This window comes from Macaca fascicularis, chromosome 13, assembly GCF_037993035.2.
Source record: "Macaca fascicularis isolate 582-1 chromosome 13, T2T-MFA8v1.1".
NCBI lineage: Eukaryota > Metazoa > Chordata > Mammalia > Primates > Cercopithecidae > Macaca > Macaca fascicularis.
In genome coordinates, this window is record NC_088387.1 from 1,547,615 (window position 1) to 1,572,949 (window position 25,335).

The 25,335-nt window shown below is 56.5% G+C and overlaps 2 protein-coding genes and 1 pseudogene across 28 annotated transcripts in view; 2 read left to right on the forward strand and 1 right to left on the reverse strand.

Annotated features, from left to right (window-relative positions):
• The first annotated feature begins 1,452 nt into the window (after window positions 1-1,452).
• ARID5A (AT-rich interaction domain 5A) lies at window positions 1,453-17,511 on the forward strand. Of its 4 annotated transcripts, XM_005574989.4 has the most exons (7): window positions 1,453-1,534; window positions 12,284-12,399; window positions 14,219-14,357; window positions 14,644-14,696; window positions 15,062-15,159; window positions 15,448-15,607; window positions 15,995-17,511. In XM_005574989.4, exons 1-7 carry the CDS (start codon window positions 1,531-1,533, stop codon window positions 17,207-17,209), a joined length of 1,785 nt encoding a protein of 594 aa, XP_005575046.3. In that variant the 5' UTR covers window positions 1,453-1,530; the 3' UTR covers window positions 17,210-17,511. The 4 variants fall into 4 exon arrangements, with proteins under 4 accessions (XP_005575046.3, XP_073867097.1, XP_065382676.1 ...); XM_074010996.1 differs by lacking the exon at window positions 14,644-14,696; XM_065526604.1 differs by lacking the exon at window positions 14,219-14,357.
• Window positions 1,516-3,774, forward strand: LOC141408298 (uncharacterized; annotated as a pseudogene).
• Window positions 8,001-25,335, reverse strand: part of KANSL3 (KAT8 regulatory NSL complex subunit 3) — an 89,824-nt gene continuing 72,489 nt past the window's right edge. For 12 of the 24 annotated variants that reach the window (XR_012421869.1, XR_012421873.1, XR_012421888.1 and 9 more), the window contains 2 exons: window positions 21,897-21,997; window positions 20,162-20,426 (listed from right to left, as the gene is read on the reverse strand). Coding sequence is in view for 5 of the 24 variants with exons in the window: in XM_074010993.1 (XP_073867094.1) it covers window positions 9,616-9,636 (21 nt within the window). In the remaining 19 variants the exon portion in view is untranslated. Of the gene's footprint in view, window positions 9,637-20,161; window positions 20,427-21,896; window positions 21,998-23,137; window positions 23,607-25,335 lie in introns of those variants that run through there. The other 12 variants (XR_012421876.1, XR_010580295.2, XM_074010993.1 and 9 more) reach the window with 5 other exon arrangements.

A 25,335-nucleotide genomic window follows, 5' to 3' on the forward strand; every position in this document is an offset into this window, starting at 1 on the left:
CAAGTGGTCAGTAATGGGTGCAAAGTGGGTGGGGGGGATGCCTGGGTATGAGGGCTCCTCTTCCTGGGTCTAGCTCTGGCTCCAACACCTACCAGCTGTGTTACTTGAGCTGATCTCCCAGACCTCAGTTTTACCCTACAAAATGAGGACAATGATGGTGTGAAGTGCATACAGCTATTATGAGTATTAAAATTCATCAACGAAGATTTCTGTGTAGCTTCTATGTGCTAGGAACAGTGTTCCCGTCCTAGGTAACCACCTGCTGAGACGGAAACCCTGAGCCTCCGTTTCTTCCTCTTTGGCCTGCACAGGTCCAGGTTGCTGCTATGGCTGGCTGGGCACCTCCTCCTGCCTCCATTCACCCTAGGCCTCATTCCCACCTCCCACAGCCTGAACTCATGCCCCCTCTTAGGACTACTCAGCTTGTAGCTGCCACACTCTGTCTGCATTATGTATGTGGGCATTGACTATTACTGGCAGGCCTGGCCACAGAACCTAGGCCAAGGATTTCCTAGTTCGGTCCTTGTCTAGCTCACACTAACCACCTCTCCTTTTTTTTTTTCTTTTATTTTGAGGCAGGGTCTCCGTCTGTTGCCCAGGATAGAGTGCAGTGGTGTGATTGCAACACACTACAGCTTCGACCTTCTGGGCTCAAGTGAGCCTCCCGCCTCCGCCTCCCAAAGCTCAGGGATTCCTCACCTGGCCTTCTTTGTTGGCCTGGGTGGGGAATGGGAAATGCACAGGGCCACTTTCTTTTCTTTTTTTTTTTTTTTGAGACGGAGTCTTGCTCTTGCTCTGTCGCCCAGGCTGGGGTGCAGTAGCCGGATCTGAGCTCACTGCAAGCTCCGCCTCCCGGGTTTACGCCATTCTCCTGCCTCAGCCTCCCGAGTAGCTGGGACTACAGGCGCCCGCCACCTCGCCCGGCTAGTTTTTTTTTGTATTTTTTAGTAGAGACGGGGTTTCACCGTGTTAGCCAGGATGGTCTCGATCTCCTGACCTCGCGATCCGCCCGTCTCGGCCTCCCAAAGTGCTGGGATTACAGGCTTGAGCCACCGCGCCCGGCCTGCACAGGGCCACTTTCAAATCAAAGTCAGAAGCACTTTGCTCGCTCCACAGAGCCCTCAGTGCTCTGCTGAAAGCAAGGAGGATTTTTCCAAGGCTCTAGTTTTGCCTCCAGGGAAACTGAGGCACAAGGCATCAATGATTCCTGGGGGTCCTGCCTCCGCTCCTCTAGGTGAGTAGCCTTTTCCATGGGCCCCACTCTGAAAGCCGAGAGGCCAGGGGCACGCACTACAATTCCCAGAGGTCCCCGGGCGCGGGAACGTCCCCCCCCACCCCACGCCTCCCCCGCACGACGGAGCCGGGCCCACCAATGGGAGCCCAGAGTGGAGCGAGCAGGGGCGGGACGGGGCGGGGCTGAGGGGAGGCGGCCGGCGGGCGGCGCCGCGAGCCAGTAGCTCAGAGAGCGCGGGATCCGGACAGCCGCGCGCTGAGGGTCTCGGGGCGAGTGCCGCGGGACGTCGCCGGGCCATGGGTAAGCGGCTCCACGGCGCGGCCCGGGCCGGGGCTCGGCGGCCCTGCAGGGAGGGCCCAGGTGCCGGCGCCGGGTCCCCTCCAGCCCTCGTGGCGGTCGGGGCGCTGTGCGGGGCGGAGAGGGGTCCGCGGTGGGCTGCGGGGCGCGGGCCGAAGGGAGCGAGCCCGGCCCGCGGCTTCAGCGCTCCCGGCAGGCGCGGAAGGGGTGAGGCCGGGCGTCCGCGCGCGTTTCGAGAAAAGGAAAGACAAAAAGTTTTGGCGGCCAGGGGCTTCCCGGGCGTTTATCTCGAAACTCTCTTCGCCGTCTCTTGCCTGAAATGTGCCGAGCCCGGCACGGCGCTGTCGTCCCACTTCCTGCTGCGGTTTCCCCCGCGAGCCGGGCTCAGCTCCTGTGTTGTGACAGCTGCCGGCGGCCGCCCTCCGCCCCTGACACCCCGCGGGTTTCCGAACCGCGGCGCCGCCGGGCGGGCGCAGACTCCGGGTCCGGGGCGCGCGGCCCTTCCCTCTGCGGCGCCGTTTCCTGCAGGGGCTGCGCGGGTGCGAAGAACTTGCTCAATGCGCTGTGAAGGCTCCACGGTTCCTCTTTCGGCCGCGGGCTGCGCCGATGGTCCGGGGCGCCCGGCTTCGCGCCCCTGCCCATTCCTTCTCTTCCGTTCTCTCTTTCCCTCTCCCGTCTCCCCGCCCACCCGCCGCAGCCCCGCAGGAGAGGGGTCGCTTCCCTGGTTCCTCTCCTGTCCCTTGTGTGTCCCCTTCTTTTCCCTTGGTCTGCAGAAGGGACGAGGCGGCGGGTGGGGAGCGCCGGGGAAGAGGGCAAGGGCGCGGGCAGCGATGCCCGACTTCGCGCTCGGTGGGAGCAGCGGGGCAACCCGGGCCCGCGCTCAGTCCCTCCGCGGTGTCTAGGGGTCGCCCGGTCTGGGGTCGCGTCTTCCTCCGCCCAGCGCCGGCGTGGTGGGGTTTGCGCGATGCAGGACCCCCGAGGGCACGGGGGGTCCCGAGGCGCTGCGGGTCCAGTGTCCCTTTGTTTGCGGAGTCTTGGGTCAGTAAAGAGAGCTCCGCGGGCCCCAGGGGAGGACAACAGGTGCCTCTTGCGCCACCCGGGCCCCACTGGTGGGAGCCCACACGCACGGTGGCGTCTCTGCCTACAGGCAACGCTAGAGCACAGGAGGGGTGGGAGATGGGGCTCGAGGACTTCACCCCACGGCAGAGCTCAGAGCCCAATCCAGGCCGTAGGGACCCGCCTGGGGCTTAGCACTTGGTGTGGCAGAGGTAGAAAGGGCCTCCGACAATCTGCCTCTATAGTTGGGAGACGTCACCTGGCACCTCTGAGCCTCTGTCCCGTAGGTGGAATGGGGACACATGAAGCCATCTGAGGAGCTCTCACTGTCACCACCAAATGTGGTCCAGACTCAGTGGGGAGGGACAGCCCCATCCTGGAATTGGGGCTTTTAGGACATCCCAGAGCCTGGTAAGAGGGACAGGGAGAGTGGGGCTTGGAAGTTGATAGCCTCACATTCAGTGTCCCCCGCACCTCCTTCCCCTTCTGTACCCTCTGGTGGCTCTTGTGGCCTCAGCTGCTCCCAGACCCTGTCTCTCTCGCCCTCCCCCAAGCTGAGGTACTGAGGCCGGGTTGTGGCTTGAGCTGCACCTGTGCCCCGGTATGGAGTGGGGGTCCCAGGCCCATGGCGTTTCTCCTCATTGCTGGCTCCAGCTCAGCCCCTGGCAGGCGCCCTGTCCCCAGACTCCTGGACCAAGCTCCGCGGAGACTCGGCCTGGCCGCCGCTCTCGCGCTGCCAAGTGGACGGGCCGTTTCGCCGCTTCAAAGGCTGTCTTTGTTTCGCTCCAGCTCAAGCTCAGAGAAACTTAAGCCAACAACCTCAGCCGAGGGGGCGGGGCGGCGTCTGCTGGTTGTTATTGAGGCTGCTGTTACCATTATTGTGGTAATTGACGCACTGTTCCCAGTCGGTGACTTTTCATGAAAGGAAGTGTCACTTCCTTCCCATCACACCCAGGGTGAATGGGGCGGGCAGCAGAAAGATGGGGAGGGAGGGAGAGAAGGAAAGGGGTGTGCGCCTCCAGCAGACCCTTAGGCTTGAGAGCTGTGTGGCCGTGTACTAGTCACTGCCCCTCTCTGGGCAACAGGGGTCTGTAAGTCCTGCACCCAGGAGGCTGATGTTTCCGGAGCAGCTGCTGGGCAGCGAGGTGCCTTGGGGAGGGAGCAGGACAAGCAGGCCTCCGGTCTTCTCACTGCGCCTGGCTGTGGTTTGTGGGGGAAGCCTCCTTTCTCTTCTCGATTTCTTCCGCTGAGAACACTGGGCACATTGAGTCTAGCACGCCCATCTTGTGGATGGGAAAGGGAGATACAGAAGCAGTGACCAACTTGGTAAGAGGTGCAGCCATGCGGTGCTAGAGCCCCTTGCTCCGTCTGTCCTCTTGGCCCACTCTCATGTCCTTACAGCTTGATGTCTGCCAGGGCAGGGGCCCGCTGACTTCCCCACATCCACCCACTGCCCGGCCCCACAGCTACCTTCTAGTCCTAGCTAAGCCCCATGAGACACCTTAAGTTTGTCCTCAGTGACTCTCGACCACCGCCCCACTGCCTTCACCTTCCTGCCTTTGCGTACCCCAACTTCACCAGGTTGGCTGGGCCCTGGCCAGAGCTGGCCCCCTACTCCCTTAGGTAACGGAGCAGTTTTTTAAAAGGAATCTCAGTAGGTATCAACAGGTCTTTCCTCCTTCCTCAAGATTATGGAGATAACACCCCTTATTCAAAGATGGTGGGTCCTCTGGGCCCTCCCCCACCCAGGCCAGGGAAGTTGATTCACAGGGTGTGGGGGCCGTGCCCCCCACGCCCCCACTGCCCAGCACTCTCACCAGCCCCCTCCCATCCCTGAGCCTGGATGCCTTAGCAGGCAACACAGACCTGCTCTTGCTAGCAGAGTGACCGCAGCGATATGCTGGGAAACTGCACATCTCCTTGGGGAAAGGGGATGAGTTTGCACCCTCTGAGCACAGATAAGGAACCTGAGGTCTCCCTGCTCCCATTACAAAGAAAAAAGACTTTAGCTGTCAGGGATCAGCGTCTCTCAGGAGTCAGACTACCCTGGTTCTGAATCCCAGCTCTGCCATGGATAAGCTGCGTGGCCCCAGGCAAGTCACCGAACCTCTCTGAGCCTCAGGTATTCTCTCTGTTATATCTGGATGGCTGGGAAGATTCAACAAAGCAGTGTTGTATGAGATGCCCAGCCCACGCCAGCCAGGGCACTGATTTGAGTCGGTGGAGCATATAACTTGAGAACAAGTAGACCTACTGGAGGGAGCGACAGATTAACCTCTTCAGTGCTGGAGTGGTAGGATCTGGGAGTTGAGCTTGACTCAGACAGGCGCCATGGAGTTAGAAAGAAATGAGACTCATAGCACAGGAAGAGCCTCAGGCAATCCTCCCGCCCAGCACCCTGCTGCACCCTCTGTCTAGTGAGGGACGGGGTCACTAGGAGCCCAGGCTCGTCTTCTGGTGCAGCCACCTAGCCTGCCCTGGCCCTCTTCCCAGCAGTGAAATGAGGAAATTGCAGGGGGGCTTGTGGAGTGAACTACCGTTGTCAGGGTTTTTCTAACACCATTTTCTAGCTGCACAAAACCCAAGGAACAAACTAGGAATAAACCTCCCCAAGAAAGCACAGGGGCTTTTTAAGAAGGAACTTCTGAGGACTGCAGAGGGAAACCTGAATTATGGAGACACATGATCCTGAAAAGAAAGATGCAGTACTGTAAAGGTATTATTTTTCCTCAATGTAGTTTATAAACTTAAATGCAATCAAAGCCCTAGTAGTGGGAGTTGTTTGTTTGTTTGTTTGTTTGTTTGTTTTGGAGACAGAGTCTCTGTCCCCAGGCTGGAGTGTAGTGGCCTGATCTCAGCTCACTGCAACTTCCACCTCCTGGGTTCAAGTGATTCTCCTGCCTCAGCTTCCCGAGTAGCTGGGATGATTGGTGTGTGCCATCATGCCCAGCTAATTTTTGTATTTTTAGTAGAGACGAGGTTTCACCATGTTGGCCAGGATGGTCTCGATTTCTTTTTTTTTTTTTTTTTTTTTTTGAGACGGAGTCTTGCTCTGTCGCCCAGGCTGGAGTGCGGTGGCGCGATCTCGGCTCACTGCAAGCTCCGCCTCCCGGGTTCACGCCATTCTCCTGCCTCAGCCTCCTGAGTAGCTGGGACTACAGGCGCCCACAACCGCGCCCGGCTAATTTTTTTGTATTTTTAGTAGAGACGGGGTTTCACCGTGGTCTCGATCTCCTGACCTTGTGATCTGCCCGCCTCGGCCTCCCAAAGTGCTGGGATTACAGGCGTGAGCCACCGCGCCCGGCCGGTCTCGATTTCTTAACCTCGTGATCTGCCCGCCTCGGCCTCCTAAATGTTTTTTTTTTTTAAATTTTTTTGTTTTGTTTTGTTTTAAGAGAATGTAACAGAATTATCCCAAAGTTCAGATGGAATATTTTAAAAAGACAAGTAATATTGGGCAACTTGCCCTCTGGATAGTAAGTTGTTTTGTAAAGCTACAAAAAATTAAAACAGTGTGCACAGGTCCTAGCATTCCACCGTGGATGAAACAGAATAGAAAGTCCAGAAATAGTCCCACATGTGTTCCTTATAAGCATTGACATTGTGGGGAAAGTAGCTTTTTACACCACTGGGGGAGGAGGCCACTCACTGGGACCCCCTAACCAATGGGGAGAAAATATGGCTAGGATCCCTATTTCATCCTGTATACAGGAATAGATTCCAGATGTGTTACGAGTGAGTAATGAGACAGTAATCACCATCATCATCATTATTGCTTGCTGGATGGAGAAAGGTGAAGTCTGGATGACATTCTTATGGAGAGCACTTTTCTTTTTTGCATTTGATCCCCCACTTCTGCTACAAATAAAACATGCAAGGCATCGTGCCAGGAAGGCGCCTGCACACAAGGCTGGGAACAGGGCAGCAGTGCGGTGGCTCGTAGCAGCAGCAGCTCTCGGGCAAGTGGGTTTCTCCTGCCTCTGTGGGCTGAGTGGGGCCGGGAGACGGGGCTTCCAGCTCCATAAGCCTTTTCCCTCCTCCGCGGAGCCAGGAGAGGGCCCACCCCACCGCGCAGGTCCTGCCTGCCTGGCTGCCAGCTCTCTACTTCCCAACGCAGGACCTGTGTGGCCCAACATCTATGGCGGTGGGTTTCAAGCTTTTTTTTTTATAGCATTTATTACATTTTTTACAAATGTAACCCTGATCTGTGAATGATCAGGGAAAGGGAGAGATTAGGGCAGCGAGGGACAAGACAGAGGACACCCTGAAGACCAAGGGGGAGAGGACTGTCCCTTCTCGTTCATCTAATGCTGCGGAAATGGGGGTCCAAAGGCCTGCAACCCAGAGGGCCCTGGCAGGACAGAGCACCCACGCTGAGAAGGGAGACCGAGTTCATTTGGGGACTCGGCTGGACACAGAGATAGAATGTTTCGCTTTGTGGCTTAAGGCGACAGCTCCAATCCCTTTCCCATCTGGGGTTAAACAGCTCAAACTGGTGACCTCCTTTCCAGGTAACACCAGTGCCTGACTCCGGGAGATCTTCCCCCAGTGTGGTCCAGGCAGAGCTCACAAACTCTGAACCACGCAGAAGGGACTAGGGCCCCTCTCGCCCTGTGGCTCGCAGCCTGGCTGCCCACTGGGATGCCCTGGGGAGCTTTGACCCTGCTGCCCCACCTTGGACCTTACATCAGACTCTGAGGGTGGGGCGGGAGCATCAGCGTCTTTCCAAATGCTCCTCCAGGTGATTCTGATGGGCCCTGTCTAACCGCCGTATTTTTCTGAAGCCCAAGGGGCAGCGACTTGCCAGGGTCACATAGCAAGTCAGTGACTGAGAAGCCCCAGTCATACCAAGGAAGATGTGGAGAGGGTCCCTGGATGCCGAGGCTCTGGGGCTGAAGGAATGAGGGGAGGGGATGTGTGAGCCGAGGGCAGCAGGCAGCGGGAGAAGAGCCGGTGGAGGAGGTGCTCCCGGACCTGGAAGGTTTTGGGAATTCACAGATAGCTAGGAGAGAACTCAAGGATCTTCCTCTCCCATTTCACAGCAGGGAAGACTGAGGCACAGAGTCACAGAGGACTTGGCTGGAAAGGCATCAGTCTGGTGGGTCACTTGTTAGTACCCAGGATTTCTGGAGACGGGTGTGTCAGAAGCTAGCCCAAGAGGGTGGCCCCGGTCTCTTTCTCTTTGACAAGCCTTAGGATTGGTTTCTCTCCAGGCTTACTTGGACTCTTCATGAAGGCTTTGCAAATGTTGGTAACCATAGCAGCCACTGGACCAGAATCAGACCTTGATTTGAATCCTGGTCCACCAGGGAGTCAAGCGACTTACCCATAACCATTCTGGCTTCAGATTCCCTCTCTTTCAAATGGAATTCCTCCAGGACTGAGGGAGCGAATGTGCAGGCACACCTTGCTCTATCATGCTTTGCTTTATTGTACTTCACAGATACTGCATCTTTTACTCATTGAAGGTTTGTGGCAACCCGGCATCGGGCAAGTCTATCGATGCCATTTTTAACAGCATGCACTCACTTTTTGTCTCGGTGTCACCGTTTCGTGATTCTTAACAACACTTCAAACTTTTTCATTATTGTATCTGTTATGGTGATCTGTGATCAGTGATCTTTGATGTTACTATTGTCATTGTTTTGGGGTATTATGAACCCCACCCACAAAGACAGTGAACTAAATCGATAAATGTTGTGTGTGCTCGTCCTCCACCTGCTCCATCAACCAGCATTCCCCATTTCTCTTCCTCTCTTTCTCTTCTGTGGCCTCCCTGTTGCCTGAGGCACAACAATATTGAAAGTGGGCCAATTAATCCTACAGTGGTCTGTAAGTGTTCAGGTGAAAGGAAGAGTTACAGGTCTTTATCTTTAAATGAAAAACTAGAAATAATTAAGCTTAGTGAGGAAGGCAGGTCGAAAGCCCAGACAGGCCGAAAGCTAGGCCTCTTGCACTGTTTGCCAAGTTGTGAATGCCAAGGAAAAGCTATTGAAGGAAATCAGAAGTGCTGTTCCAGTGGAACACACATGGTAAGAAAGCGAAAAAGCCTTATTGCTGATAATGGAGAAGGTTTGAGGGGTCGGGATAGAAGATCCGACAAGCCATAACTTAAGCCAAAGCCTCATCCAGACCAAGGCTCTGAATCTCCAATTCTCTGCAGGCTGAGAGAGGTGAGGAAGCTGCAGAAGAAAAGTTGGAAGCTAGCAGAGGTTGCTTCATGAGGTTTAAGGAAAGATGCCATCTCCATCACATAAAAATGCAAGGTGAATCAACCAGGGCTGGTGTAGAAGCTGCTGCAATTTATCCAGAAGATCCAGTTGAGATCATTGATGAAGGTGGCCACACTACCACAGATTTTCCATGTAGATGAAACAGTTTTGTATCAGAAAAAGATGTCATCTAGGACTTTCATAGCTAAGACGTCAATGCATGGCTTCAAAAGACAGGCTGACATGTTAGGGCTAATGCAGCTGGTGGCTTTAAGTTGAAGCCAATCCTCATTTATCATTCCAAAAAAACCTAGAACCTTGAAGAATTATGCTAAATCTACTCACTCTGTTCTACAAATGAAATAACAAAGCCTGGATGACAGCACATCTGTTTATAACGTGGTTTACTGAGTATTTTAAGCCAACTGTTGAGACCTACTGCTCAGAAAAAAGATTCCTTTCAAAATATTACTGCTCATTGACAAGGCAGCGGGTCACCCAAGAGGGCTGATGACAGTGTACCAGGAGCTGCATGTTTTCATGCCTGCTAGCACAACATTTATTCTAGAGCCGAGGATCAAGGAGTGCTTTCTAGTTTCAAGTCTTATTATTGAAGAAATCCATTTTGTAAGGCTATAGCTGCCATAGACAGTGATTCCTCTGATGGATCCGGGCAAAATACATTGAAAACCTCCAGAGAGCATTTAAGGAACATTTGTGATTTGTGGGAGGAGGTCAGAATATCCAAGCATTTGGAAGAAGTTGATTCCAACCTTCACGGATGACTCTGAGGGCTTCAGGATTTCAGTGGAGAAGTCACTGCAGATGCGGTGGAACCTGCGAGAGAACTAGAGTTAGAAGCAGAGCTTGAGAATGAGACTGAATTGCGGCAATCTCATGATCAAACTTGAGTGGATGAGGAGTTGTTTTGTATGGGTGGGCAAAGAAAGTGACTTTTTTGGTTTCTGGTTTTTTCTTTCTTTCTTTCTTTTTTTTTTTTGAGGCAGTCCTATTCCATCGCCCAGACTGGAGTACAGTGGAGTGAGCTCGGCTCACTGCAGCCTTCGCCTCCTAGGTTCAAAGGATTCTCCTGCCTCAGCCTCCCAAGTCGCTGGGACTACTGGGACCTGCCCCACACCCAGCTAACTTTTGTGTTTTTAGTAGAGACAGGGTTTTGCCATGTTGGCCAGGCTGGTCTCAAACTCCTGACCTCAGGTGGTCCGCCCACCTCGGCCTCCCAAAGTGCTGGGATGACAGGCATGAGCCACTGTGCCCATCCTAAAGTGGCTTCTTGAGGTGGAATCTACTCCTGGTGGAGATGCTGTGAACATTGTCAAAATGACAACAAGGGATTTAGAATGTTACAGAAACTTAGCTGATAAAGCAGCAGCAGGGTTTGAGAGGATGGACATCAGTTTTGAAAGAAGTTTTGCTGTGGATAAAATACTGTCAAAAACAGCATCACATGCATGTCATGGAAAAATCTTTCACGAAAGGAAGAGTTGCCAGGCACAGCGGCTCACGCCTGTAATCCCAGCACTTTGGGAGGCCGAGGCGGATGGATCATGAGGTCAGGAGTTTGAGACCAGCCTGGCCAATATGGTGAAACCCCGTCTCTACTAAAAATACAAAAATTAGCTGGGCGTGGAGGCGGGCGCCTGTAGTTCCAGCTACTCAGGAGGCTGAGGCAGAAGAATCACTTGAACCCGGGAGGCAGAGATTGCAGTGAACCAAGATCATACCACTGTACTCCAGCCTGGGGGACAGAGCGAGATTCTGTCTCAAAAAAAAAAAAAAAAAAAAAAAAAAAAAGGAAGAGTTAATGGATGTGGCAAACTTCATTGTTGTCTTCTTTTAAGAAATTGCCACAGTCACCCCAGCCTGAGAAACCACCACCTTGAGATCCCTCAGCAGCCATCGACATGGAGGCAAGACATAAGAACACCTACCAAAGCAGGACCACTTTGGGCCACCCTCTTGGGCTAGCTTCTGATACACCCGTCTCCAGAAATCCTGGGTACTAACAAGTGACCCACCGGCCTGATGCCTTTCCAGCGCTTCTGACACACCCGTGTCCAGAAATCCTGGGTACTAACACGTGACCCACCAGCCTGATGCCTTTCCAGCCAAGTCCGCTGTGACTTTGTGCCTCAGTCTTCCCTGCTGTGAAATGGGAGAGGAAGATCCTAGCGTTCTTTGCTAGCCAAGGATTCTACCCCATGCCTCTGAGTACCACTGGCCCCTGGCTTATGCTGCTTTGGGTTTCTTGTTCCCGAGGAGATTCTTTTTCTGTCTGGGATGGAAGGGAAATCTCATAGGTTCCTAACAAAAAGGATGTCCTGGGAGGGAGTGAACCAATTCATACTTGATTAACAAAAGGACAAAGGACAGAAAGAAAAGGTTGTCAGAAGCCGTGGGTTCCTGGTCTGGTGTCTGCTGCCAGCCTGCGGTGTGGCCCGAGGCAGTTTCCAATGGTTGTGGTTTTTGCAGTGGCAGAGGTGTTGCGTTTTTGCAGCCATCGGCACATGGTGGTTCTTAGTAAAATACAGCCCACAGCTTCTCCGGCCCACGACGCAGGGTTGTCGTGAGCCTTGCTCATTCCAGCTTGGCACCTGCTGTGTGGGGTACAGGCAGCCTCACCGAGCTACCAGGGAGCCCCAGGAGCCACCGGCAGTTCAGCCAGGATGGCTGTGAGTAGCCAAGGGCGACGGAGGAGCTGCCCATGGCCAGGGGCCGGAGGAGGCCACCCAGAGGAAGGCACTTGTCACAGAGACCTGAGGGGTCACCAGGACCCTTGCAGGTGAGGGGAGCATGTGGCCTAATTAGGGCAGTTAGAACTCTGCAGATGCTCGGGAAGGTCAGATGTTCCCGAATATTCTCAGGGGAACTACTACCAAAGGACCCCATGTGTTGCTTTGGGACCACAGCCATGGGATCCTTTAGCTCTCTAGTGAGACTGAGCTGCTTCTCAATTGTGTCTCAGCATGGGGCAGATTTTGGAGACAGGATTTCCCCAAGCGCCATAGCCCAACCCCGGCCTCCTGTGACTTGACCTCAAGGTGGTTTTGCGTTTCCTTCAAAGATGTGGGGAGATAGCTGGAGCAGAGGAAAGAAAAGGGGCAGGTGTGGAACAGATGCAGTGGGTTGTGGGGGAGTGGGGAGGAGGGTCTCTGTGTGTGTGTGTGTGTGTGTGTGTAGCCTGTGTGCAGCCAGGGACACACCCCTTCCCCCTGGCCAATTCTTTTTTTTTTTTTTTAATGATAGAGACGGGATCTCACTATGTTGGCCAGACAGGTCTCGAACTCCTGATATCAGGTGATCGCCTGCCTGGGCCTCCCAAAGTGCTGGGATCACAGGAGTGAGATCACAGTCACCGGCGCCCTGTGACGACTCTCACTGGGGATGGGGAGACTGCTCCTGTTCCTCCTGCTTGCATCTGAGGTGTTCTCTCCCCACCCCTTCTTCCTTCCCTCTCTCCTTGCAGCAGCTCCTGTCAAAGGGAACAGGAAGCAGTCCGCAGAGGGTGACATCCTAGATCCACCTGCATCCCCCAAACCTGTTGGCGAGCAGAACGGGAGCCAGAACCCCATCCCACTGGAGGTGAGTCGAGTCCCTCTGCTGACTCCCTGGGCGTTCTTCCCTGCCACCCTCACCCGTGTTCAGCCTCCAGGTGAACCTGGACACTCCCCAAGCTCTCAGGAGGCAGATATGTTCCTACCCTGGCCCTGTCCAGCAGCCAGGGGACTGACTTGTCTTCTGTGCCAGAGAGTTATTGAAACCAAGATTGACTTGGTTTTTGTAGCAGACCCCTTTTTTCAAGTGAAGATGACCCACCACCCTGATCCATAAAACAGACAAAAGCTCCAGCCCGTGATGCAAAACCACATTCACATCCATTCATCCAGGTGCATAACATGGGCATATAAAGTCACTCGGTGAGACCAACAGGGCTGTTGCGATAAGCAGAGTCTGAAGGGGGCGCTGCAGGCAGCTTTTTCGGAGCACAGTTGGCCCCGGCTTTCATTCATTTTGGCCATTTGCTTTGGTGGCACAGTCTGGAAAAGTATCCAGATTCATGCAGAAAAGTGTTTGCAAATGGTAGTTGTCTTTAGCAGCTTGCTGGAAATTCAGAGTAGAGGCCTGGAGGAGCAGATTGACTTGAGCAGCTATGAGAGAGCCTTCCTTCTGAGGTCTGCACAGACCAGCCCCAGGGCCCCGGCATGTTACGATTTCATGGGTGATATATGAGTTCATATGTTGTTTCTTCTCAGAGGTCTTTAATACCTTAAAAACACTGAACTATTACAGAAGCTATTTACAACAAACAAAAAAAGTAACACTGAAATAAACTTGAATCAATTTTTTTTTTTTTTAGGCAGAGTCTCACTGTTACCCAGGCTGGAGGGCAGTAGCACAATCTTGGCTCACTGCAACCTCCACCTCCTGGGTTCAAACGATTCTTCTGCCTCAGCCTCCCGAGTAGCTGTGATTACAGGCATGCACTACCAGGCGTGGCTAATTTTTGTATTTTTAGTAGAGATGGGCTTTCCCCATGTTGGCCAGACTGGTCTCGAACTCCTGACCTCGGGTGATCTGCCCACCTCGGCTTCCCAAAGTGCTAGGATTACCGGCGTGAGCCACCATGCCCAGCTGGATCAAATATTTTGGGAACACATGGCTGTCTGCACTATCCTAGTCTAGATGGTTTATGTCCTGGAAGCTGTCTGTTCTCTGACAGGGTGTAGGCCCTGGGCTCTCTGCCCTGAGCCACTTGCTGGATGAAGGCATCAGCGGAGATTGTCCCTCTGGGACCCGCAACCCAAAGTCCTGTGCCCCTGGCAGCAGTGTGCAGTTGAAGCCAGAGCTTCATCTCCCTGTGCTCAGTACGGCAGGCCGGGGCCACACAGAGGCTCGGGGAACGTGGGCCTGACAGAGCAACCCACGGCACCGGAAAGCACCAGGCACCTTTGTTCCTTCAGCTTTTCCCTCGGCATTGGGGGTAGGGGGGAGGGCGGCGGGGAGTCCCAGGGACACTGAGCCTGCCCTCCAGGAGCTCCTAGTCTGGCAGAGGAGCTGACACAAATATGACAAATCAAGAACAAGACAGAGAAGTGATCCTGGCCTGGAGAAGGCCGGGGACTGCTCTTGTGGCCACCTCTGGAGGCAGCTGCTCTGGGGTGCCCAGCCTCTGGGGGGGGCCCTGAGCTCTAGCCCCTGCCCTAGGGCACTGAGGGCTGATACCTGTGCCAGCCGAACCCATGAACAGTCACTCCCTCCCAGAACAGTGGCCAGGTGCTCTCTGGGAAACTGGGGTTGGGGGCAAGGTACCTTATTCCTCCTGCAGCCAGTGGTTTCTGCACGTCCCCAGCAGCCAGCCACCAACTGGGGCCCATCCCAATGCCTCCTGTTCTCTCCCCAGGACTCCCCCGAGGCAGGCGGGGAGCGGGAGGAGGAGCAGGAGCGGGAGGAGGAGCAGGCCTTCCTGGTCAGCCTCTACAAGTTCATGAAGGAGCGACACACGCCCATCGAGAGGGTGCCCCATCTCGGCTTCAAGCAGAGTGCGTCCCTGGGGTGCAGGCAGGGAGGGGGGCCCAGCAGGGAACCCCACCCAGGCAGGGCATCGGGCAGGCACTCCCACTCTGGGTGACCCAGGTTGCAGATAGAAAGGAGGCCTCCCTCCAGGCTGCCACCGGGCCAGCAGTGCACAGGCCACAGCCTGCCCATCTACTGCAGTGGCCCTGCCTGGGTGTGTGCTGCTCTGTGCCTGCGTGTCAGGGCACTAGGAAGGGGTGGCTGCCCCACCTCCCACGGAGGCTGACGGCCAGCCTGCCCCTCTCTCCCCAGTTAACCTGTGGAAGATCTACAAGGCAGTGGAGAAGCTGGGGGCCTATGAGCTGGTAAGGAAGGCACCCCCAGTCCTTGCCAGACTACATCTCCCTGGGGTGAGCCTGCAACGCTGTCCTTGCCTCTGGACAGGAGAAGAGCCAGGATCCCCAGTCCTGCCTTCCTCCCCGCCTCCCCCGCTGGTTCTCTGCTGCTCAAAGCAGCTTTTCAGCCTTCCCCATCTGTTCTGCCCGCCCCGTGTTGGAAAAACTGCTTGGGCCAGCAGTCCGTGGCCCTGGGAGGGAGAATCAGCCGCTGTCGGAGCCGCAGAGCAGCTGCCAAACCGCAGTGCTTTGGTCCCTGCGAGGGCGGCCAGAGCCGCAAGGACCCCGCCGCCAGGGGGCGCTCGCGGCCGCGCCCTCACCAGGTGCCCTTGCAGGTGACCGGGCGCCGCCTCTGGAAGAACGTGTACGACGAGCTGGGGGGCAGCCCGGGCAGCACCAGCGCGGCCACGTGCACGCGCCGCCACTACGAGAGGTAGGGGGGCGGGCCCGGGTGCTGGACGCCGCCTGCCCTGCGGGGCTCGGTCGACCTTGCTGGGAGGGCTGGGTGGACTCTGTCCGGAGCGGGCGGGGTGGGCGCCGTCCTCAGCGCTGCGGGGGCCCAGGCTGGCTGGGCGCAGACACCGAGGGAGCTGAGCTTTGGGGCGAGGAGGAGAGGGTCTTCTTCGGCGCCGGCGGGAAAGAGGGGCTCAGAGGAGGCCACAGAGGCCGGTGGAGGGGATGGGCGCCGACCTCCTGGGGGACATGCCCGGTTCCTCCCCAGGCTGGTCCTGCCATATGTGCGGCACCTGAAGGGGGAGGATGACAAGCCGCTGCCCACCTCCAAGCCCAGGAAACAGTACAAGATGGCCAAGGAGAACAGGGGGGATGATGGGGCCACCGAGCGGCCGAAGAAGGCCAAGGAGGAGCGGCGCATGGACCAGGTACGCCTGTGGCTGGGTGGGGCCACCCTGTTCCCTGCCTCTTGCAGCCCCCCCACCCCACAACTCCCTGTGGCCACGGAGCTGTCTGCTCAGAACACACCGAACATGCACCCAGGGCGGGACTTGCAAGGTTCCAGGTTCTCCACAGTGCGCAAGTTCTCTACTTGTGCAAGCAGACTGAACTCCAGCCTGCACCCCACCACCAGGCCCTGTGTCCCAACCTGAGGCTGTGTCCGCTCAGAGGACAGGGCTCCTTTGGAAAATTCTGCACAAAGGACTGCAAGAGCTAGCGGGGAACCTGGGCAGGCCTGAAAGTGCCGCCTCCTGCTCCTGAGGTCAGGATGCATGGCTCGGGCAGCCCTGAGGCATGGCTTTCTCTCATTCCAGATGATGCCAGGAAAGACCAAAGCAGATGTTGCTGACCCAGCACCGCTTCTTAGCCAGGAGCCCCCCAGAAACAGTACAGAACAGCAGGGCCCGGCCTCTGGGTCTTCTGTGTCCTTTGTGGGTACCAGCGGCTGCCCTGAGGCCTACAAGCGGCTCCTATCCAGCTTCTACTGCAAGGGGACACACGGCATCATGTCACCACTGGCCAAAAAGAAGCTCCTGGCCCAGGTGAGCAAGGTGGAGGCCTTGCAGTGCCAGGAGGAGGGCTGTCACCATGGGGCGGAGCCCCAGGCGTCCCCAGCTGTTCACCTCCCAGGGAGTCCCCAGAGCCCCAAAGGGCTGACTGAGAATTCCAGGCACCGGCTGACCTCTCAGGAGGGATTGCAGTCCCCGGGTGGCAGCCTCAGGGAGGAGGCGCAGGCGGGCCCCTGCCCGGCAGCCCCCATCTTCACGGGCTGCTTCCACACCCACCCCACCGAGGTGCTGAAGCCTGTCAGCCAGCACCCCAGGGACTTCTTCTCCAGACTTAAAGATGGGGTGCTATTGGGGCCTCCTGGCAAAGAGGGGCTGTCAGTGAAAGAGCCCCAGCTGGTGTGGGGCGGGGACGCCAACCGCCCTTCTGCATTCCACAAAGGCGGCTCCAGAAAGGGCGTTCTCTACCCCAAGCCCAAAGCCTGCTGGGTGTCCCCCATGGCCAAGGTCCCACCCGAGAGCCCCACGCTCCCACCCACCTTTCCTGGTAGCACAGGCCTGGGCAGCAAGCGCAGCCTGGAGGAAGAGGGTGCTGCCCACAGTGGGAAGAGACTGCGGGCCGTGTCTCCCTTTCTTAAGGAGGCAGATGCCAAGAAATGTGGGGCCAAACCTGCGGGGTCCGGCCTGGTCTCCTGCCTTCTGGGCCCAGCCCTGGGGCCTGTGCCCCCAGAGGCCTACAGGGGCACCATGCTGCACTGCCCGCTGAACTTCACTGGCACCCCAGGCCCCTTGAAGGGCCAGGCTGCACTCCCCTTCAGCCCCCTGGTCATCCCAGCCTTCCCAGCCCACTTCCTGGCCACTGCGGGCCCCTCACCCATGGCCGCTGGCTTGATGCACTTCCCGCCCACGTCCTTCGACAGTGCTCTCCGCCACAGACTTTGCCCGGCCTCATCTGCCTGGCATGCACCACCAGTCACAACCTATGCAGCGCCCCACTTCTTCCACCTCAACACCAAGCTGTAGGCCAGCCCATGTGGAGTCGACCGGGGCCGACAGCGGGCAGGTGCTGCTGCTAGAGGGCTCTGGACTAGTGCCTGTTACCCAGGACACCCAGGCCATGCCCCTGGTTGGGCAGCCTGGCACAAGTGAAGGAGGTGGTGGGAAAACTGGGTGTATCTCAAGGCAGCAGGCTGAGCCCAGAGCAGAGGACCCAGTTGTTACAAGGCCCTGGGAGAGGGTGGGCAGCTCCCACTGCCCCAGAGCAGCGCTCAGAGCACCCAGGTTGCCCACGGAAAATCCAATAAACAGAAACGAATGGGAATCCACATAGCCCTGAGGTGCACATGGTATGGGCCTTTGTAACGGCAGGCAAGGTGGGGGTGAGCTCGTGGGTGGGGCTGCCATTAGGGGGCCAAGGAGGTGGACCTGAACGCCACCACCCCGAGAGCAGGCCTAAAGCAAACCCCAGCCTCTGCCCCTGTGTAGGCAGCCTCTGACATCCATCCTTGCCTTCGGTCTGGCTTCCTAGTTGAGCCTCGGGAACACATCGCCTTTCTCATTGTGGAGATGGGGATTGGAGACCCTGGGAGGGTCAGTGACTTGCCCAGGTTCCCCTGGCAGGAGGGGCAGAGGAGGACTGCACAGGCCGTGTGACTCCTGTGCTCTGAGGACCCCAGGCTGTTACCAGTGCCCCCTGGGGTTTGGGGGTGTGACCAGGATGCCTGAGTTGGTCTGCCTTGGTGGTGGATGTAGATTATCTGGGGCCTGTAGCCGAGCCCTCTCTGCAGCACCATCCCACTTGCCTGACCCACATGGACGGTCCAGAATTGGACTGGATTGAAATCACAGGAGGTGCCTGGAGGGAAAGGGGAGCAGATGCCCCGTCTCGGCCTGGGTGTCTGCATCGGTAACAAGCCCCTGCGGTTTCAGATGTGGTTGCCCCAGGGCTCATCTAGAACCCCTGTGGCCTGATGCCCTGCTTGCTGCAGGCCTGATGGGAGCAGGGCCTTGGCTCAGGAGGAGGGAGGGCAGGTTCTTTTCAGAGGCACCATCCCCTCTCTCCACAAGCAGCCTACACCCAAGCAATTTCATATGTAGTCCTGGAAAAGTGGGGCTACTGCTGGCCAAGCAGAGGGTAGATGTCGGGGCATCAGGTGTGAGCAGGTCAGCGGGCGACACACACCACTGGAACTTGCCGTGCCCGCTGGGCCTGGGATGCTCATGATCTCCGGCTGTGGGAGGGGCCCCCATAGTTTGCAGGTAGGGAGGCTGAGGCCAGGGATGGGAAGGGTCTTGCTTGCCCAAGGCCACCATTCACAATGACAGAACCCAGGCCAGGGAACGTGCAGCATGCTTGGCACCAGGGAGTGGGCGGCCAGGCCAAAAGTGCACCCTATCCAGCCCCTGCCCCTGGCCACCTCCTTCAGGAGCAGCCTGTGACCGGTGGAGGGGCAGAGGGTGGTGGTCCCTGCTGTTGAGAGCACTCAGGCTCTGCAGGGGCATCTCCCAAACTTCCACCTCCTTCCTTCTGAGAGGTGCCAAGATGCCAGCCTAAGCACCTGCAGTGACCTGCCCTGAGCTCCCACTGCCACATGCAGTCCTTCTCTCCGAGCTGCAGAGGCTCAGTGGATGATAAAGGATGGGAAGGGGCCGGGTGCGGTGGAGGTTGCAGTTAGCCCAGACTGCGCCACTGCACTCCACCTTAGGCAACGAGTAAAACTCAAAAAAAAAAAAAAGGGTGGGTGGGGGGGGCTGAGTTCTGCCCACCCTCCAGGCCCTGGGTGCTGGGCCACAGACCACTGGGGTCAGATCCCCTGGATAAAAGGGGCAGGGTCCCTTCATCTGCAAAGCAACATCGGCCTGGCCCCGGCACAAAGATGGGCAGGACTTGAGCGCAAGCGGCTCAGCGCTGTGGTCATGGCGCCCTCTGGAGGCCCATCTGGAGAATGCACCTCCCGTGGGGCGTCTGTCCCGGGCAGGTGGGCGCCCTGGGCAGGAGGCAGGGGACCCTGTTTTGGCACAGATGCTAGAGCCCGATGTAGTCATGCTTCCAGGGCACCCTCTGGGCCCAGTGCCCCACAGCCTGGTACTAACTGTACCCGATTCTCGGAGGGCAGCATCCCGGCTCACAGCCGGACTAAATGGTGGGTTCCCATCAGTGCCTCTGATTCCTCAGTGAGCAGAGACTGAGGACAGGTACTAGGGCTGGAGACCTGAGGTTGGGGAGAGGAGGGGACGAGAATGAGTGATCTCAGACAGGAGCGCCCCCACGCCAGGGCAGTGCCCTGGGGCCTCTGGGAAGCACCAGGTTCCACCTGAGGTTGGCGGCACGGGTTTTGGGTTGGGTTTTGGGTTTCGGCGGGACCAGGCCACCAGCTGTGTGCCGATTCGGAATAGGGGAGAGCCAGGTTCCACCGAGGAGACGCTGGGCCGGGGAGTCTGGTGCAGCAGAGCGGAACAACGGAGCTGAGGCGAGTGCAGGGAGCCAGGCCAGTGGAGGGCCTGGAGTCGAAGCTGGGTGCGGGGAGCCAAGGACGGGTGGCGGGACTGATGGACCACAGTGGGGCTCCGAGAACCACGGGACTGAAGGAGGTGGGCTGGGAATAAGAGGGCTGGCTGACGTCCCCGGTACCTGGGTGCACTCGTGAGAGTGAGTGGAGAGCAGGCCAAGAAACGAAGGGGCCAGGGCGTGGGAAGCCTTGGAGTCACCGCCTTTGGACCAAGATCAGGCAAGAAGTGGGGAGGAGGGGCTCGGGGTCCACAGCAAGGCCACGATGCAGGGGCAGCAACATGGGCTGGAAGCAACCCACTTCGGGACAGCGTGGAGAAGCGATCTGCACTGGAGAGAGCTGAGGGAGTGGTCTCTGGGTGGGCAGAGCCACGGGCTGGCAGGGGAGGAAGCAGAGGGGCAGCTGGGAGTCCAGGCAGGGAAGTCAGAGACCTCCACCCCTCAAAACCAGAGGGTGGGCCAGGTGCGATGGCTCATGCCTGTAATCCTAGAACTTCGGGAGGCCAAGGCAGGCAGATCACCTGAGGTCAGGAATTCAACACCAGTCTGGCTAACATGGTGAAACGCCATCTCAACTAAAAATACAAACATCAGCCGGGCGTGGTGGCACGCACCTGTAGTTCCTGCTACTAGGGAGGCTGAGGCAGAAGAATCACTTGAACCCAGGAGGCAGAGTTTTCAGTGAGCTGAGATTGTGCCACTGCACTCCAGCCAGGCGACAAGAGTGAAACCCTGTCTCAAAAAAACAAAAAAAAAACAAAAAACAGAGGCTGCTGACAGTGCCCTGAGACGTGTTTAAACTTTTTTTTTAAGAGATGGGGGTCTTGCAGTGTTACCCCGGCTGGAGTGGTGCTGTGGCTATTCACAGGCAAGGCTATCATGCATTGCGGCACCCAAACTCCTAGGCTCAAGCAGTCCTCCCGCCTCAGCCTCCCAGGCAGCTGGCACTGCAGGTGCATGTCACGGCAGCCAGCTAAATGTTTTCAAATAATTGCCAGAATTTAAAAATCAGATTTCACATAAAAAATGTGGATATCAGGCTTCTCTTTAAAAACCAGAATTTCTGGCCAGGCGCTATGTCTCATGCCTGTAATCCCAGCACTTTGGGAGGCCGAGGCAGGCGGATCAGCTGAGGTCAGGAGTCAAGACCAGCCTGGCCAACATGGTGAAACCCTGTCTCTACTAAAAATACAAAAATTAGCTGGTCGTGGTGGCGGGCGCCTGTAATCCCAGCTACTCGGGAGGCTGAGGCAGGAGAATCGCTTAAACCTGGGAGGCGGAGGTTGCAGTGAGCCGAGATTGTGCCACTGCACTCCAGCCTGGGTGACAGAGTGAGACTCCATCTCAAAAAAAAAAAAAAAAAATTCTGGCCACATGGGAGCACTTCCTGGAGGTGAGCAGTTGCTGCTGCCTTTTGGACAGGGTGACCTACCCGTTCACCACAGTTGCCCCAGCCCCTAACTCCACAAACCTGAGGGACCCAGCCCTTTGCCCCCTGCCCCAGGCACCCCTGTTCAAGCCAGAGTCCTGTTGCTGCTCAGACAATAGGTGGCAGCTTTTGAGACTCCTTCCCATGTTGGAGGTTCTTGGCTTCACGCCTAGAGTTCCCACCACCTGCTGGGCCTTGTCATCCAGCGCTCAGGGGTCAGCAGATAGAGAGGGAAGCTCAAAGAGCTGAAGCCAGAACACAGGCCCTGAGTCCTGACTCCTCCCCGGGTTCAGTGTGTCCGTAAAGGTTCTCAGGCCCCTTACTGGCAAGCAACAGAAACAAACCCTGACCCAGGTAAGAGGGAGCCTGAGTGACTGAGAACTGCAGGAAGAAGAGAACCCCCAGGCCACCGGGGGTGGGGACAGCAGCCCTGCACCCCTGCACCCCTTCTCTGGCACTGCCATGGGTGAGCTGGAGCCGGCTCCTCCTGGCCCAGAGAGCGCACTGCAGGCATCTTTTCCCAGCTCTCGGTTGATGCCTACTGGGAGCTTGAACTAGGCAAGGCAGGAGTATCTACAACCCCCAGAAATCAGCACATGCTGGCTGAGTGCGGTGGCTCACATCTGTAATCCCAGCACTTTGGGAGGCCGAGGCAGGCGGATCACCTGAAGTCAGGAGTTCGAGACCAGCCTGGCCAACATGGTGAAACCCTGTCTCCACTAAAAATACAAGAATTAGCCAGGAGGGTGGCGGGCACCTGTAATCCCAGCTACCTGGAAGGCTGAGGCAGGAGAATTGCTTGAACCTGGGAGGCGGAGGTTGCAGTGAGCCAAGATCATGCCATGCACTCCAGCCTGGGCCTCAGAGCGAGACTCTGTCAAAAAAAAAAAAAAAAAAGAAATCAGCACGTGCTACACATCAGGGCTCCCCCCGCCCCCAGCCAGGGGTCAATCACCTAGCAGCACGCACTGCCGACTCAGCTCCAACTGCCTTCTCTCCCTGGGGTCCCGCTTCAGGATACACTGTGAGGGGAGACTCTTATCTGAGGCCTCTGCTTACCCGGTAACCTCTGAGGCTGTTGCCTCAGAGGAAGCATGTCTTCCAGGTAGACCAAGACAGTAGCTGCCGTGCTGCGTGACGCCAGGTGCATACCCTTCTCTGGGTCTCCGTTCCCTCATCTGTGATGTGGAAATTAGTCACTCCTACCTCAAGAGTGGGGGCATTTAGTGAAAGTGCTCTGTGAACTAAAGTTCTGACGAATGTGGATCATCACCTCCCTCCCCACCGGCAGTGCTGCTCTACCAGCCTGACCGCCCCGCGCCCTGCCCTTTACCTCACTGCTTTTTAACATTCCTGCCCTCCCGCCTGGCTTCTGACTCACAGTCACACTGAACTTCGGATCCTGTCAGCGTCTGGGTCAAGTATGGCCAGTCCGTTCCCCCCAGGTATCAACTTTGACTGATGGTGGCTGTCTGCAGCTTGGGGTTGACTCAGTGTGACAGTGATGCAATTGATTAGTAATGTCTGCCAAGGCCACAGGCAGCGGTGTGGAGGCTCACCTGCCACTTAGTTGCCATCTCTGTCTACATGGAGGATGATCTAACTGTGCCTGATGATGGGCTGTCTGATGTAAGTCCTGACCTCACTGCCACATCTTAGCCACAGCTCCTGTGCAGAGCCGCCTAGTTTCTCTCCCACAGGAGCAAGGGTTGTGGAGGAGCAGGTCTTGGATTGGGCGGTCAAATCCTAGAAGTCTGGGTTGGACAACCCTTGGCCTTGAGCTACAGAGTTTGATCCCTGGGTAGTCGTCAGGCTGCCTCTTGGGAGAAACCCAGGTAGGTTGTCCAAAAACCAGAAAGGTCTTTCCACAGCAGCTGGAGAGGGATGATCTAGGATCCACACCAATTAGATAGAGTAAAAGTGGCACAATTCTGGTGTCATTTGTAGAGTAACTGCAGTGCTTCTGAGCTGGGGCCTGTGGCCTTGGGTATGGGGATAATCAGTAGACGATAAATTTTTTAAATCATTTCAAGGCCGGGTGTGGTGGCTCATGCCTGTAATCCCAGCACTTTGGGAGGCTGAGGCGGGCAGGTTGCCTGAGGTCAGGAGTTTGAGACCAGCCTGGCCAACATGGCGAAACCCCGTCTCTACTAAAAATACAAAAATTAGCTGGGTGTGGTGGTGGGTGCCTGTAATCCCAGCTACTCAGGAGGCTGAGGCAGGAAAATCGCTTGAACTCGGGAGGCGGAGGTTGCAGTGAGCCAAGATCATGCCACTGCACTCCAGCCTGGGTGAAAGGGAGAGACTCCATTCAAAAAAAAAAAAAAAGAAAAAAGAAAAATTCATTTCAAAGTCCAGCTGTCATCAGCTCACCCCTCTGCATAAACCTGTTCCATGACCTTCCATTGCCCTCAAGTTAAAACCCAAATGCCTCAGTCCGGAAGGCTCTTCATGGGCTCCTTGGTGAAAGGGAGAGACTCCATCTCAAAAAAAAAAAAAAAGAAAAAAAGAAAAATTCATTTTAAAGTCCAGCTGTCATCAGCTCACCCCTCTGCATAAACCTGGTCCATGACCTTCCATTGCCCTCAAGTTAAAACCCAAATGCCTCAGTCCGGAAGGCTCTTCATGGGCTCTGCTTCCTTCCCCAGGCTCCTGGCTCACATCCACCCCACCCTCCACCACCCACAGCACCCAAACCCCTGCAGTTTCTGCCTGGGCTGATCCCTGAGGCCCCACTCCAGCTCCCTGGCCTGACTGGCTGTCCCTCAGCTCTAGAAGAACCTTTGCACCCAAAAAAACGTGTCACTGCTCCCACTTTTCCTTCCAGTCTCTCAGAAGTTTCTTCCTCCAGGAAGCCTTCCTGGCTTAGGTACCCATCCCGTGTGCCCCCACAGCACCCAGTGCTTGTCTACCCGCCACTGTGGACCCATGACTTCCTGCATCCCTGCTTCCCCAGACTGTCGGCTCCCCGAGGGCAATTCACAATCCCCGTTGACCACCAACCCCAAGTTATACCTAGCCCCGTACAACAGGGGTCCCTTCCTTGTTTCTCTTTTTACCGAAATTATTTTGGTACATGTGCCCACTAGCAACATTCAGAAACATCCCTGGTAATCCTCCACATCCCAGTGGCTCCCAGAGGGCTCCTGCCTGCTCGGGAGGCAGCCCTAGGTTCTTTGCCACTGCATTTGCCCAGATGGCTGTGGTCCTGGGGAGGAGCAGCTCTTCCCACCAATAACCTCTGCCACATTCCCATCTGGCTTTGGAGAAGGGAGAGAACCCGCCCTTGATTCTTCCTTCAGAAATACAGCCACACCCCATCCCTCCCCCTCCCCACCCTGCACACACCCATGAGACCAAGCAGGGACGTTTAATAAGGTTTTAACAACATTTCTGGGAAGCAGCAGAAGGGACTCAAAACAAGGACACAACCCGTGACTGCTTCCTGAAGCTGCCTCAACCCCACCCATGCAGCACATGCCATACCCAGTTCCTGACGTGGATCTGCATCAGGGTCTAGACCTCCGGACACCACCTGCAGCTCCAGGAGGCTCCGCACCTTGGAACTCACTACTCAGAGGAGGAGGAAGGCTCATCTTCCTCCACCCTCATCGGGGGCTTTTCTGTAAATCCTCATTTCTAGGATTAACTTCCTAGCTGTGGGTCGACAGTGCCCAACCAATGGTGAAAACGCCTGAATATCTCCTCTGCTGAGAAGCAGCCATCCAGTCAAAATGGTGGGTTTGGGTTGACTTCTGCCACTCCTCCACACTGACCCCCGCAATATGTTGAAGTCCTAACCCTCAGCACTTGAGAATGTGGCCTTATTTGGGAATAGGGTTGTTGTGGGTGTAATTCGTTAAGATGAGGTCACAGTGGAGTAGGGTGGACCCTCATCCACCATGACCGGCATCCTTGTAACGAGACAGTCATGGGAAGATGTGGGCACAAGGAGTGCGCTACGGGAAGACAGGACTGGGCACAGGGAGAGTGCCACGTGAACACAGGACATGGGCACAGGGAGAGTGCCACGTGAAGACAGGACATGGGTACAGGGACAGTGCCACGTGAAGACAGGACTGGGCACAGGGAGAGTGCCACATGAACACAGGACTGGGCAGAGGGACAGTGCCACGTGAAGACAGGACATGGGTACAGGGACAGTGCCACGTGAACACAGGACATGGGTACAGGGACAGTGCCACGTGAAGA